Source organism: Gadus macrocephalus, chromosome 3 (genome assembly GCF_031168955.1).
Source record: "Gadus macrocephalus chromosome 3, ASM3116895v1".
NCBI lineage: Eukaryota > Metazoa > Chordata > Actinopteri > Gadiformes > Gadidae > Gadus > Gadus macrocephalus.
Window position 1 is genome coordinate 17,935,343 of NC_082384.1, and position 13,625 is coordinate 17,948,967.

At 42.8% G+C, this 13,625-nt stretch overlaps 2 protein-coding genes across 3 annotated transcripts; both read left to right on the forward strand.

Moving 5' to 3' along the window:
* Nucleotides 1-5,146: 5,146 nt before the first annotated feature.
* sfrp2 (secreted frizzled-related protein 2) lies at nucleotides 5,147-7,303 on the forward strand. The gene is made up of 3 exons (XM_060047730.1): nucleotides 5,147-5,758; nucleotides 6,119-6,199; nucleotides 6,348-7,303. The coding sequence occupies exons 1-3, from the start codon at nucleotides 5,257-5,259 to the stop codon at nucleotides 6,650-6,652; spliced, it is 888 nt and encodes a 295-aa protein (XP_059903713.1). The 5' UTR covers nucleotides 5,147-5,256; the 3' UTR covers nucleotides 6,653-7,303.
* A 1,018-nt stretch (nucleotides 7,304-8,321) lies between these two features.
* tnip2 (TNFAIP3 interacting protein 2) lies at nucleotides 8,322-11,920 on the forward strand. Of its 2 annotated transcripts, none has more exons than XM_060047729.1 (6): nucleotides 8,322-8,821; nucleotides 9,296-9,598; nucleotides 9,762-9,800; nucleotides 10,237-10,551; nucleotides 10,760-10,876; nucleotides 10,995-11,920. In XM_060047729.1, the coding sequence occupies exons 1-6, from the start codon at nucleotides 8,501-8,503 to the stop codon at nucleotides 11,301-11,303; spliced, it is 1,404 nt and encodes a 467-aa protein (XP_059903712.1). In that variant the 5' UTR covers nucleotides 8,322-8,500; the 3' UTR covers nucleotides 11,304-11,920. The 2 variants fall into 2 exon arrangements, with proteins under 2 accessions (XP_059903712.1, XP_059903711.1); XM_060047728.1 differs by having other exon boundaries at nucleotides 8,337-8,821; nucleotides 9,762-9,851.
* Nucleotides 11,921-13,625: the final 1,705 nt, after the last annotated feature.

Consider the following 13,625-nt stretch of genomic DNA (forward strand, 5'->3'; position numbering starts at 1 on the left):
GACTGCCCAGGTCCATGGGGGGGGCAGGTCTAGGTCAGTGGACAGACACCCCACTAACGGTAAGGAGACCTGCTCTTTGGTCTGAAACCGTAAAAAACAAGACAACAAAAGTACCTCTCTCACAGTGGGAGTTTTCCAGCAGCTCTAGTATCAGTCAAAGGTCAAAGTGCAAAGGGGGCATTTGTAGGCACCCCATTGGTTGGCTGTTTGGTCAATGGCTTCCTGCTAGCGTAAACCTTGGCCCCGTTGTTTCTGGAGGATGTCAGTGGGACTCGTCTTCCTCTGCGGTCGTCTCCGTGGTGATGGAGCTTTTATCAAGTGTGCGAGTGCCAAAATGGGTTTTTAGACACATAATCCTAAACAGACAAAGGCAAACAGTTGCCACTCAGAGCCACATAGCGTGGATTCAATGCTTCTATTCAATTTATTAATTATAACTGGAAAAGTATAGGTCTGCTCTCAAGCCAATGTTAACAAAAACTTTTGTCCAACTCTAATGGGGTTGGCACTGGCACATCTGTCATGCACACTAGAACTCAACTGTCCCACTATTCTCTCAAGGGCCTTGCAATCTCTGGCGTAAACAGGATATGGAGACCTTCATGTGTTCCCTTTTACACTCTCAAGTTGTTTCTTCGTGGTCCTTTTACTATTGGTTCTATTTATGCAGCTCGGATTTCTCTGAAGTCTAAGCTGGCCAAAGCCCCCATACTGGGTCAATTAGACCCTGACGATTGGAACATTTCATAAATGATATCAAGCAAGGATAATCTATATGACTCTAATGAGAATAATTCCCCTTAAGATGGGATGAATGAGTTCTTTCCCAACATGATTGAGGATAACAAGCTCGTTAGCAAATGTGCGCCCATGTGAAGGCGTACCTTAGTATTCTACGGTGGATTCTCCTGTTGGAGGTCTATGGGTACAGCAGGACAAATGGGGCCTTGACTGATCTTTACTCTCTTTTCCCAGATCCTCTCGTATGAAACTTTTCCAAAAGGTTTGTCTAAACTGCCTTTCCTATGTATTTTTTTGTTATTTTCTATTAAAAACATTGAATCCCCTTTTATTATCTAAACTAAAACCATTCTGTGATTATGTCCACATGCCCAAGTGGGAGTGTATAACTTCCCAAACAATAGGAAGATGTTTGGTGCCTCATCTGCGGGATAAGGTGCTAATCTAATCAGGACAAAAAAATCACATCACCTCTAATGATTTCCCAAACAATCAATATCCTTGTATATGTCATCTATATTGATGTAAGAATGCATATTCTAAAATTTTAGTGAGATGACCTAAAAGGCTTAATAGGAAACAGGCAAAAATACATTAACTTTGATGGAAACCATTTGAAAATATTCTCACATCCAGAGACTTTTTTTACAAAGGAAAACATGCATAACAAGTGATGAAAAACATATCGTGGCTAAACAAAGTCATGAGGGCTAACAGATTTGGGGAATGAAATGGCTAAAACGGGAGCTTGAAGTCACCATGTGTAACATTTCAACTGGCTCGTAGTTTAAAATACCCTGGAAATATCTGTAGTCAATGTTGATCGATTGTGATTTAAATAATAATAATAATAAATTCATTTTTTTAATTCAAGATATTGTAAAGCCCCTACAGATAATCATGTGTTGGTCACTGAAAATGTGATATACACAACAGAACAAAACCTTAACTTGAAGTAAAAAACATAAGCAGCTTTACTTTAAGCAGCCTAACTTTAAGCTGCTTAAATTACAATAACGCTTGACTTTTGATCAACTGAAATGTAAGATGGAGAAACATAAGCTGCTGGAATCTAAGATGTATTTTTTCTTTTTTTTTGAGCAAGTAATTTTAAGCTACCTACTTTTAAGCATCTAAATTTAAGTTTGATCCCCATTTAGGTCTCGCTTGGCTTTGTATTCCATTCCATACTTAAACAAATACCCCATTATAATTAAGTCAAAAATGTCAATGTTCTCTGCATTACCAAGTATAGAAAAAAAGAAAATTAAAATTTTCTTTATGATTGATTACAGCAATAGAACCGATAACGGCATTGGAGTTTTTCCATCCATAGAGATCCACCACTTCTCCTCACGTCACAGAACGATAATTCACAATTCCTCCCTCGTTTGGTGATCAGGTTCTTCTGAACTCGATTGAACGCTCAGTGATTGGTTTTCACAGCAGCACTACCCCTCCGTCCTCGACAGAGAAGGGAAAAGGAGAAATGGTTGAAGGGGAATGAAGGAGGAAGGGATGAAAGGGAAGGGGGATTGGGGGCTACAGATGGGCGGGTATAGGACCGGACCCAGGCTGTGGCTCACTTTCACACAGGGTTCTAATGAGAACCTGCTGGGGGTTCCTTTAGGTGCAGCAGGCCTTGGATCGGTTTACCTTTCTTCCCCCCCCCCCCCCCCCCCCCCCAAACCAGACCCCCTTCACTCCACTGTCTGTGCAGTAGCATTGTAAACAGGCCTCAGGGTATAGGTCAAGGTTTGGCTATCCATGATGTAAGACCACTGATGTCTAGAAACTTTAGTTCTGCCTGAGTAGAATCTATATGATCACCAAGGGGCAATTTGTTTTGCAACATGTAATAGTAAAAAAATCAATAACAACACCAATGATGGCCCCATAAGCAACAATGAATTGGATACATTGGACAGCAGTAAGACATAAAACATTTACAAAAAACACATCTGTGGATAGGCAGATGCAACGGTCCCCGCTATTGCATTTGAACCATTTATTATTATATTGCAAACTTTATTTTTTGTTAGCCTTTGATTGGAATACTTTGAAACAAGGCCAGCTACTTCACTGGAGTGTAGCTTCCACTGGGATGGCATTGTGCTTAAAGCTGTGCTATCAACATTAAGGGGTTCCATGCTGTCCATAACAAAGCTAGCAAAAGTGCATGTAATCTGTTTTACCGCCTTATCATATTCAGGTTGGCCAAAGAAAGCCTATTCTTTATAATAATGATTGGTCACCAGAAAGTTTCGACTGGGTTTAACATTTATTGTATGTATCTCTGCTTCAGATATTTACTGTTATTAAGTGTTTTATTCACAGTGCTGTATAGTATGAGACATGCAAGTAAAGCATGTAGACTTATTACACCCTCAAACTGGTTAATAGGGTGCTCAAACTCTCCAACAGTGTTGTGGGGAGATGTGAAGAATGGCTATATCACTCTGGACATGAATGCCACTGATAGTGGCCATGGAATACCTAAAACAGGGATTATCTGTTAAAATGAGAAAAAAAAAACGGTTTGTGCGTTGGACTTAAAGGCACCCAGTGCAACTTTATGTAAACAATCAATGAAAAATAAACATTCAATTTCTAGTCTTTTTTACACGTAGTAAGTTTCAATAACTCCATACCATTACATATCGACATTCAAGGAGCAAAGATGAGACGTCGTTGTGTGGTGAGAACTGATAGAAAATCATAAACAACAACAATCGCCGGTGGGGAGAAGCCATTTTTCCATTGACTGGAAGCCTGCTTTATTTATTGTAGGTTACAAAAAATAAAGAAAATGGCGGCATTGTTGTTGTTATCGATTTTGTATCAGTTCTCACCACACAACGACGTCTCATCTTTGCTGCTTAAATGTCGGTATGTAATGGTATGGAGTTATTGAAACTTACTACGTGTAAAAAAGACTAGAAATTGAATGTTTATTTTTAAGCCTCGAAAGTTGCACTGGGCGCCTTTAACATCACTTCAGGACTCAGCAAGAAGTTTTTCATTTCTGTTGTCCTCCATAAAAATTCTTTCTTCATCATCTCTTCCTCTTATTCTCTTCTTTCCATCACCACTCTTCTCTTAATTCCACTTCAACTACCTTCTATATCCTATTTTTTCTAAAAAAGAAAAACATATTTTTTTTAATCAAAGGACAGAATTTAAAATGTGATCCAAAAAAGTGTTCCAAAAAGGTATTCCTACAAAAGTGTCCAAAAAAAGTAATCCTAAAAAGGTTATCCCAAAACATAATTAAAAAAGTAATCAAAATAAAGTAATAAATAAAAATAAGTTATCTGTACCTTTCGAAGTGAAAATCTCTTTCACAAGGGATTGGTTTTAAAAGCCACTTTTGATTCAGTTCAGTTCAGTTAATGTGTTTAATTCTACCTCAATTTATATACATTTCTGTATTTACTAATTGGGAAGAATGTACAGCCACTTGCTATCAAACTGCTCGTGTAATGCAATAGCTGTCAACTTAAATGTTTGTCATCTATCGGCAATGTTCATAATAAGGAAAACATGACATTTTGATCAGCAGCTTAGGTGGAACAACTTTGATGATTGGTTAAAAATGATTAAAGGGTCAAGGTTTTCGAGAGAAAATTGTCTTATTAGATGGTGACTTTTTTCCACACAAATGGACATCACATCTTCCTGCAGACGTAGCCACCTTCTAATTACCATAAAGCATTCATATTTCCATAGAGTTGTGTATTTAAAGTAGGTAAGTGTAAATACGTTCTTAATGTAAAGAGCGGGGAGGGGGTGGAATTGGGCAATGTCAAAAGTGAGAAAGACCATTCTATACCGCCGATGAAGCAGACCAACTCGAGGGACTTTAAATGGGAATAAGAACGACTATATTGCACGAGTGAGGCTCGTTTTCACCCCTGGGTATAGTGAATGGAAGTCTGCTTCTAACACCAGGGAAATAGCGTTTCTGCAGGGTCTAGACCCAGTAAGGGACACACAGGATCTCACCCTTCCTAATGATGATGAATGAGTGCGTGACGGACATGAGTGAGGGCCTCTTTAGAGAGCGTGAAAAAATGAATTCGCACCGCTTTTTGTCTGAAAGTAAAGTCAATTCATGGTTTTGTTCTTGGATAGGTTTCCGTCGCTTTGGGAATTGTCAGTCCAACGATATGGGGTAACAGGCCCCTGGAGATCTGAAGACCTATAGGTCTATATTATGTTGCATGACAATATGCCCAATTTGAGTGATGAAACAGTCTAAAAATATTGAAAATTGCAAGAGGTAAGCCCATCCAAATGTTGACATGTATAGCCTACTTAATCCACATTTTACTCGGTTTCACCTGATAGGAAGAATCCAGGGGTCTGAAGGGGGGCTATAATGGAGACTCCTCCCAAATATCAAGAGAAGAAAACCTGGAGTTACAGCAGAACCGGTCCCAGACAAGTCTCTCCCCCCTTCTATTTCTGCGCTGGTGGACGCTAAAGCCCATACGTTTAGTTTACATTGAAATCATGAGGCGCTTCATTCTCACACTGCTATGGGTGGTGTCGTTACCTTCGTGCATGGAGGCTATCCACGGATTATACAATTTTGGCCAACCTGAATTCTTTCATCCAAAGAAGAACAACTGCAAGCCCATACCAGAGAATCTGCATCTGTGCCACGATATTGAATACACGGAGATGCGCCTGCCCAACCTCCTGGGCCACGAGACCATGAACGAGGTCCTGCAGCAGGCGTCCTCTTGGACCCCGCTGGTGCAGAAGCAATGCCACCCCGACACCAGAAAGTTTCTCTGCTCCCTTTTCGCCCCCGTTTGTCTCGATGACCTGGACGAACCGATCCAGCCGTGCAGGTCGCTCTGTGAGAGCGTTAAGAACGGCTGCGCACCGGTGATGAACGCCTTCGGGTTCCCATGGCCTGATATGCTGGACTGCACTCGGTTCCCCGCCGACAACGACCTGTGCATCCCCCCTGCGGGCATGGACAACTTCGTCCCGGTGACTAAAGAAGGTAGGCTCCGTCGGACGTTGATGTAATTGATTAATTGAACTTTGATTTAACTTTTTCAAACCCAGACCAGATTTACCTTTTAAAATATGCATTTTACATTCGACAATAGGCTATACATTTAATTTTTTCCAAATATCCTGTTTTTTTAGGGCTACACTGAATAGTTAATGTTAATATTTAGTCATGGTATAGGCCTATATGTGCTTATAATTGCCTTTTACCATTTTGGCCGCAGAAAAGAACTCCGGAATCCGCCGAGTGACAAATAGCACCTTTTCAAATGTGTGCAACATAACCCTTGACATCACCTGTTGCACTGGCATGTTGTTGTTGTTGTTGTTGTTGTTGTTGTTGTTCCAGTGCCCAGAGTGTGTGAGGCCTGCAAGGAAAGAGAGGAGAATGACAACGAAATTGTCGACAACTTATGCAAGAATGATTTTGGTAATACCCATAATAAATAAATTGATCAATTTATAAAATGTTACATTGTTTACCTATTCAAAAGATACATAAAACAAAACATAAAATGAATAGGTTATAGCAATAACACGTGGGTCTATCAATCTCCTCTTCCCGCGCGACGCCGCAGCTCTGAAGATCAAGGTGAAGGAGATCTCGTACATCAACGGCGACACAAAGATAGTGCCGGAGACCAAGAGCAAGACCATCTACAAGCTGAACGGCGTGACGGACCGGGACCTGCGGAAAACCGTGCTGTGGCTCAAGGACGGGCTGCAGTGCGTATGCGAGGAGATGAACGACATCAACGCCGCCTACCTGGTTATGGGCCAGAAGCTGGACGGACACCTGGTCATCACCTCCCTGAAGCGCTGGCAGAGGGGCCAGCGGGAGTTCAAACGGATCTCCCGCAGCATCCGCAAGCTGCAGTGTTAAAAGTGTTCACGTGTTAAAACAGACTCAGAAAAAGGGCCCTTTTGTCCGTTCAAACGTTATGTGTTCATTAATTTAATGCTGCACATCAGCAGCAGGTGTCTGGAATAATGACTCTTTGGTGGGATGGGTTTGAACTGGCCTAGGCCTGTACAATGAGTTGATGCAGGTTTGGGTAGGCTTATAATAAAAGCAGGGTGCGGAATAGATATAGCTTATGAATTGAATTGGGTGATTCTGATTGGTGGGACATATAGGTCTACAAATTAAGGATGTCATTTTGTACCTATCCATTTCTCAAGCTAAATGAGAGATAGCGGGCTATATTCTCTGCGTGTTTGTAGGCCTATGCTTTTCGATGAAAATGTGATTGAATGGGTTATTTTTCTACTTACTTTTTGCTCTGGACTTTACGGTTTGTCTTCATGTTTCGTTATTAAAAACATTTCAACTCCACGTATTCATTCAAAGGTCGGTTTGATATTCGTGGTTCAGTTAAGATTAAGTAAATTGCAACTATACTTGAGCGCATAGCAACCATATTCTACCTTTATGTTTACTGTTTTTGTTAAAGTAGCCTATTAGGCATAGGCACTCTGTAAATAGAAAATACTGTTCAACTGGTGCAAAATAAAGATGACAATTTCTACAAAATTCCATTTATTCGTTTACTTAAACATGAAGGCATGCAGCGTTGAAAATAATACCTACTCCTGCTCTGCAAGGGAGAAAATAGTAATTGAGTAAACAGCACCATCTGGTGGAGATAAACGAATAAGCTTTTATGAGATACAGCTGTGGTTGTTTTTCTCCTTGGTTCTTTTTTTTTAACACACAGTCCTTGTGATGTGTTCCAATGGACGATTAAAAAGGTAATGGGATATAGGCCTAAATACTTCACCGCGGTTAGAATAGATTGGGCTCATGTTAGAGGCTCGGTTACAGTGGTGGAATGCTAAGAAACAGCATTGAGCTGTAAATAAATGGAGACATATCTTCAGAAACCAGACTAGTTTTTGGCCTAGGCATACTAATCCTATCTCCGTGGAACCCTGTCATTGTTTACCGTGTGATTGACATATCATCAGAATCAGTACGGGTTTAATCTTCTCTTAAACTCTAGAAAAGCATGTGACAATATTAATTCCAATACATTGTTGTGTATGTGATACTACCCAACCCTTCTGCCTTACTAGGGCCGCGGTTTTCTGATGAGGGGCATGGGGCCTGGGGCGTGGCTTCTACAATGGGGCGTGGTATTAAGTTCAGTGCGCAGTTTCAGTCGAAGTCTGCCTTTGAGGAAGCAGTGCCTCTCTGTGTCTTACCACATTCAGGGAAAGTTAGCCAATCTAGGCGATATGAACTTAAATTTGGTGACTGTCCCAACTCCAATAAGCACACAATGAAAAACCGACAATTCTGTTGAATTTGTTCGGCCCCGAATGACCTTGTTCATCCATGAATTTGCCTTGGGGCGTGTGGGCTAAACCGCTCCAAAAGTCCTTAAGTTTCGTTTACTGTCCCGGACCATTCAAAATAAAATAATTGTAACGAATTGAATTACAAATTTGGGATGGGGATAGTTTTTTCGCATCTATGATCAACGACTATCGTACAATTTGCTAAATTGAAGGCAATCGCAAAACTAGGGTTTACGACGTTTCAAAAATCCCGTTACAGGGAAGTCCCCCCGCGAGGAAATCCCCGCGCACTGACGGAATATTATCGCCACATCTCTCACACAATTTCACCGTTGTTCTCTTTAAGCGCAGATCTCTCTTCAGCAACAAGCACATGTTTGGATATCGAGGGCTGCATACGAAGAACAAGTAGGCAACGTCTCGGTTTGCGATGGAAAACGCCAGTGTTGATATGGTCAGTGAGGTGAAGATACGGAGTTATAACGCTTTAAATACGCTTTATCACGAAACGCAACAAGATATCGTGAATTTAAACACGCAGCTGTGCATACGGGACAATGTCATTGGCGAATTAAAAGCGAAGCTGGGGAAATACGAACGGATCTCTATTCATGTTGATGAAAATGAACCTGTCCTCGTTGGACCTTCCAAATCATTGATCGAAAGCTTGTGCCAGGAAATCTGCAAATTGAAAAAAAGAAAAAATGAGTTGGAGATAAAAGCTGCCAGACAGGCAGACACATCGCAACAAGTGAGTAGTAGTACTTTCTGCTAATTTGCAAGGCATGTGGCCTTATGCTGGGGACTGGTATTTCATTGCCTCTGAAAAGGGCAACATATTGGACTTTCAGTCAAGTTTTGTTGTGGGGAAACTGCACTTTTGAACAGCTGAACTATCAACAAACCAAACAGTGGTATTGCACTAGCTAGCCTGCTCGTCTAAATGTCTGACCCAATGTCTGAAGTGTTTCACATCCAACAGGTTGAGTCTGTATGTTTCAACCTGATGTCTGTATTTGTGTGTTTTGTTTAGCATGGTTTATGTCATATTATGCTAAATATTTATATTGATTTAATTGAAAGCACACAGAGACACACACACACACACACACACACACACACACACACACACACACACACACACACGTAGGATATCAACAGAACACTCACGGGTCCTATATATATATGCGTTTTAACATTCAACATCATCCCTCTGTTCTTCCAGGAGATCCAGCATCTGCGGGGCCGTCTGGTGGAGAGCGAGCGGGAGCTGGTGCATCTCCGGGCCCAGCCCGAGCACCGCAAGGACCAGGAGATCCACCGGCTGCGGGCCCGCCTGCTGGAGCAGGAGCGAGACGGCGCCACACGGGCCGTGCTCTGCAGCTCGCTGGCGGAGGAGGCCGAGCAGCTCCAGCTCCAGCTGGGCCTCACTATCCGGACCTGCCAGGAGCTGATGGCCCGGCTGGAGGCAGGGAAGGCCGGAGGGGGGAGAGCAGAGGAGACCCCCTCCCAGCAGAAACCAGAAGAGGTGGGGTTTCTGTTTGTGGTGATGTAATCATTGGACCTACGTGCTGTAGTTCAATCTTTGGACGTTCAACCTTTTATTTCTCCGTTGGGCTTAATGCAAGTCATTTCAAGTAACCGGGTGTAATCTTTCCGTTTCTCTGTTTCTCTTTCTCTTTCTCTCCAAGACGACAGAGGCCTCCAGCTCGATGAGTGATATCGCTGTGGTATGTCAACTTAAGGAGGATAATAGACTGCTTAAGCAGCGAGTGGCACATGTAAGAAAAAAATACTGTTTACGAACGATTCTTTTAAGTCGTTTTGGCCACTGGTTCATTGTAAACATTCGTAACCGGGGCTGAAACTGTATTTGAGAGAACTGTGGGGGTTAAGCGATGCTTGTAGACCCTGAGAACCCCGAGGTCCCAGTAGCAGCCAGTGGTTACGCCCCCGGCACCTGTCACAAAGATCAAACTCTTTATCGGAAATTAAATCCTCATTATGCTAATACCGGGCTGGCGTGTAAACCCCCACCATGCTGCTAAATTACACTGTAGCTTGTTATCAAATGCTTTTTCTGAATACCTGGTACATGCACAACGTAAAAACACGCCACGTGTCTGAAAACGCCATCGAATGTAACGGACGCCATTTCTTTTTCAGGTGGAGAACCTGAACGCTAAATGGCAGCGGTACGACTCCAGCAGGGAGGAGTACGTCAGAGTGTTGTGTCACAGGCTGAGAGACTGCAGCGCCCAGGCCTCTGCCACCGCCACCACCACCATCACCAGCAACAGCAGCAACACCACCAGCAACAACAGCAACAACAACACAGCCGGCCTAGTGCTTCTCCAGCAGGAGGTGACCAGACTCAACGGCCTACTGGCAGACAAGATGGACGACGTTGATAGGCTGGGCCGGGAGATAGAGGAGACCAGGAGACGGAACAAGGAGCGGACACAGACCCTGGAGCAGCAGGTCAGGGCTCCATCTCTTGTGTTTTGTATCTGATCCGTATGGCTGCATGTCGGTATGGCGTCCGCCTCCGCCTCAACCTAGTATAGCTTCGAATCAGCCCTTTCATGCCGGATGCACGGGCGCCTCAGGTATACAATACGTAATAAAAAGCCATTCAAAGTCCACGGATGGCATGTTGACGTGTGACACCCCCCCCCCTCGTCCTCAGGTGCTGATCTACACGGAGGACTTCAGGTGGGAACGGGCCGACCGGGAGAGAGCTCAGGAGAGGATCCAGAGCCTGCAGGACCAGCTCGCCCGCCTGCAGCAAGAGCTCCACGTACAGGTAAACCCGCGTGAAGCCAATCACATAGATCTCCAGTCAGACGCCCACAGAATACACACCCACACACCCAAATAAATAAACACCGTTGTGTGGACTCACGCCATTCTTTTTTCTTCAGGAGCCAGAAGATGAGAGCCTTGAAGTGGCACCCTTGCGTCGCATGGTGCACACCGAGCAACGAATCTCCCCGAGGCATCACGGGCAACAGTTGGTACGGTCCGCCGCTGAACCGTCACAACAGCAGCAGCAGCAACAGCAGCTGCAGCTGCAGCAACCACCTGCAGTCGCCATGGCAATGCCCAGCATGGTGTGGGGGGGGCATAGCCAGGGCCAAGGAGAACTGTTGTGCCCGCGCTGCCAGAGCAGGTACAGCGACGCGGACACCGTGGAGTATCTGAACCACTGCCAGGAGTGTGCCAACCTATGACCATATATAGCCACGCCACACTGGCACTGAAAACCACTGAACACTACATACCGGAGAAATTTCGTATTTATTTTTGTTCATGATACATGTGGGGGAGCTTCAAACGTTTTTACTACAGCTCCATTGTCCTTGGATTGGGTTCATGTGAAGTTATCATATGGCCTGTTTAAGACCCATTTTGTGTTTGTATATAAATGTGTATATGTATATATTTATATATGCGTGTGTGTATAAATATATATATATGTATGTTATTTTATTTTTATTTATTTATATACTGTATATCAAACTATATCAAACGTGAGATAAACAGATGCAGACGCAATGCGATATACCTCAAATTTGTAATTGAAAACATTTTTGCACTTTTCTGACTTATCTTAAAATCATTTAAAGGACTACCATATAGGAACATGTAATGTATAAGCTGTTGAAACGGTTATTGATACCATGGTGCTATTTTTATTCTGTAATATTTAGCTTGAGTTTTTTCTGACTGAATATTATTAGTTTTATATATTAAATTATGTAATATTTGTATCTGGAAAATATTCGTAATATATTCTTCAGCTATAGTTATATATTATTTTTAAACAAATAAAACAGTTTCTTGTGTATTTTGCATAACGTTAATTTGTGTTCGGTAGGGGGCTTTCATTTGGAGATTTTGTATAAGGATCTTTTAACAACACACAACAATAGCTCACCACACAATATCGTTGTGCAAGACGCTGTGTGCGTGTGTGTAGTTCCCCGCCTGCGCGGAAACCCCCTTCACATCATACGGCCAGCCTGGCCCTGAACAGACAAGCTGTGTAGCAGCAGGAGCAGCAGACAGATTCCCAGCTGTTGTGTGGATATAGTGAATCGCAGAGGGAGTAAACTGCATGCACACACGCACACACCGACCGAGAAAAATAAATAATAGATCAGGTTACGTTCAAAGTTGAACAAATACTCATGGATTAGTCTGTGGTGAATAGGTTAGGTTTGTTTGGCGTGTACACAGGAAACACGGACATCCCCTGAAGAAAAAAAAAAGGAAGTAGCTACTAAGAGTGCACTTAAAACTTTCTTAAAGACAAACCGCCCCTTTTATTCTTTCTTTGTGTGTTGATATAACGCAACGGCCGTGTATTATTTACTGCAGCCAGTAGCAAATCAGAACTGTCGGGGTAGCATGTTGAGCTCAGCCCGCCCACGAAATGACAAATGACAAATGGCAACTGGAGCAAACGCACTCATCAGTATCTCAGAGGAAGAGTCAACTGATTTTATTATGTGCATCATGACCCGTGCTTTCTTCATAGCTTGATGAACCCCTATCCCAACATTGAACACCCTACTATGCATGCTTACCACACAATTCACCCCACACAACTGACTTTAATTAATACCCAAAAGATTAACATATCACGAGGCTGCCCGGGATTCTCCCCCCGCCCCCCACACGCACACACACACACACACACACACACACACACACACAAAAGCCCACCCACCGGGTCTCATTCACAAACCTTCCCCAACAGCCATGGAAATAGTCATGGAAACAAAGTGGGTCACACATTTCCACTCTGGGGCTGTGGGACCTTTCTGAAAGTTATAAATATAAGTCAGATGACTGGTGGTAAAATCAGTTCCTGTAGCTGACTGTAGACCTACAAGCACCACAAAAGGGGACTGTTGTGCTTGAACATTGTAATCACCAGGGAATTCCCTAGAGCAGCCGTCCAACTTCAATGGCTGACGCTGGTTGTAAACTGATGCAGTCTATGGATGTAGACTTTGGTTGTATACATTCTTGCCATATCCCAGGGAGGACAGTAAGGGGGAGGGGTTCCACGATGGATGGAAATATGATCCTGAAATGCTTTCAGGGTACCGACAATCAAAAAGTTCCCATTGCTAATTACAAGCTCCAGACAGCCATGGGAAGTCCAAAAGTACTTAGATGGTAGAGCCCTTCAATTGAATATCTCAGATACAAAAAAAAAACTCCAAATTGTTCTATAAACCTAGAGGACATTGTACCCTGTACAATCATGCTGTAGTATCATTCCCCGTATCATTGACAGTCTGCCAAGACTGAAAATGATGTTGGTCTATTGCGCCATAATGTGTTTTTCTACCAAGACAGATGTCAACATTTCGAAATAACCCAGCAAAATGAGACTTGACGTAATTTATAGGATATAATTAAATCTTGAAGCATAATTTCTTTATTCTAAAATTATTTAATCCATTCAAAATGATCTACTCGTGACCCACTGATCAACCCAAGCCCTAAACATTTATTTGGCGTATAACATGTGACCCAAG

What these genes read in the sequence shown, in the direction of transcription:
- sfrp2 (XM_060047730.1), top strand. Translation starts at nt 5,257, where the DNA reads ATGAGGCGCTTCATTCTCACACTGCTATGGGTGGTGTCGTTACCTTCG. An exon ending in CGTCCCGGTGACTAAAGAAG is followed by an intron (nt 5,759 to 6,118) that starts GTAGGCTCCGTC and finishes TTGTTGTTCCAG; the next exon opens with TGCCCAGAGTGTGTGAGGCC. An exon ending in CTTATGCAAGAATGATTTTG is followed by an intron (nt 6,200 to 6,347) that starts GTAATACCCATA and finishes GCGACGCCGCAG; the next exon opens with CTCTGAAGATCAAGGTGAAG.
- tnip2 (XM_060047728.1), top strand. Translation starts at nt 8,501, where the DNA reads ATGGAAAACGCCAGTGTTGATATGGTCAGTGAGGTGAAGATACGGAGT. An exon ending in TTAAGCAGCGAGTGGCACAT is followed by an intron (nt 9,852 to 10,236) that starts GTAAGAAAAAAA and finishes TTTCTTTTTCAG; the next exon opens with GTGGAGAACCTGAACGCTAA. An exon ending in AGCAAGAGCTCCACGTACAG is followed by an intron (nt 10,877 to 10,994) that starts GTAAACCCGCGT and finishes TTTTTTCTTCAG; the next exon opens with GAGCCAGAAGATGAGAGCCT.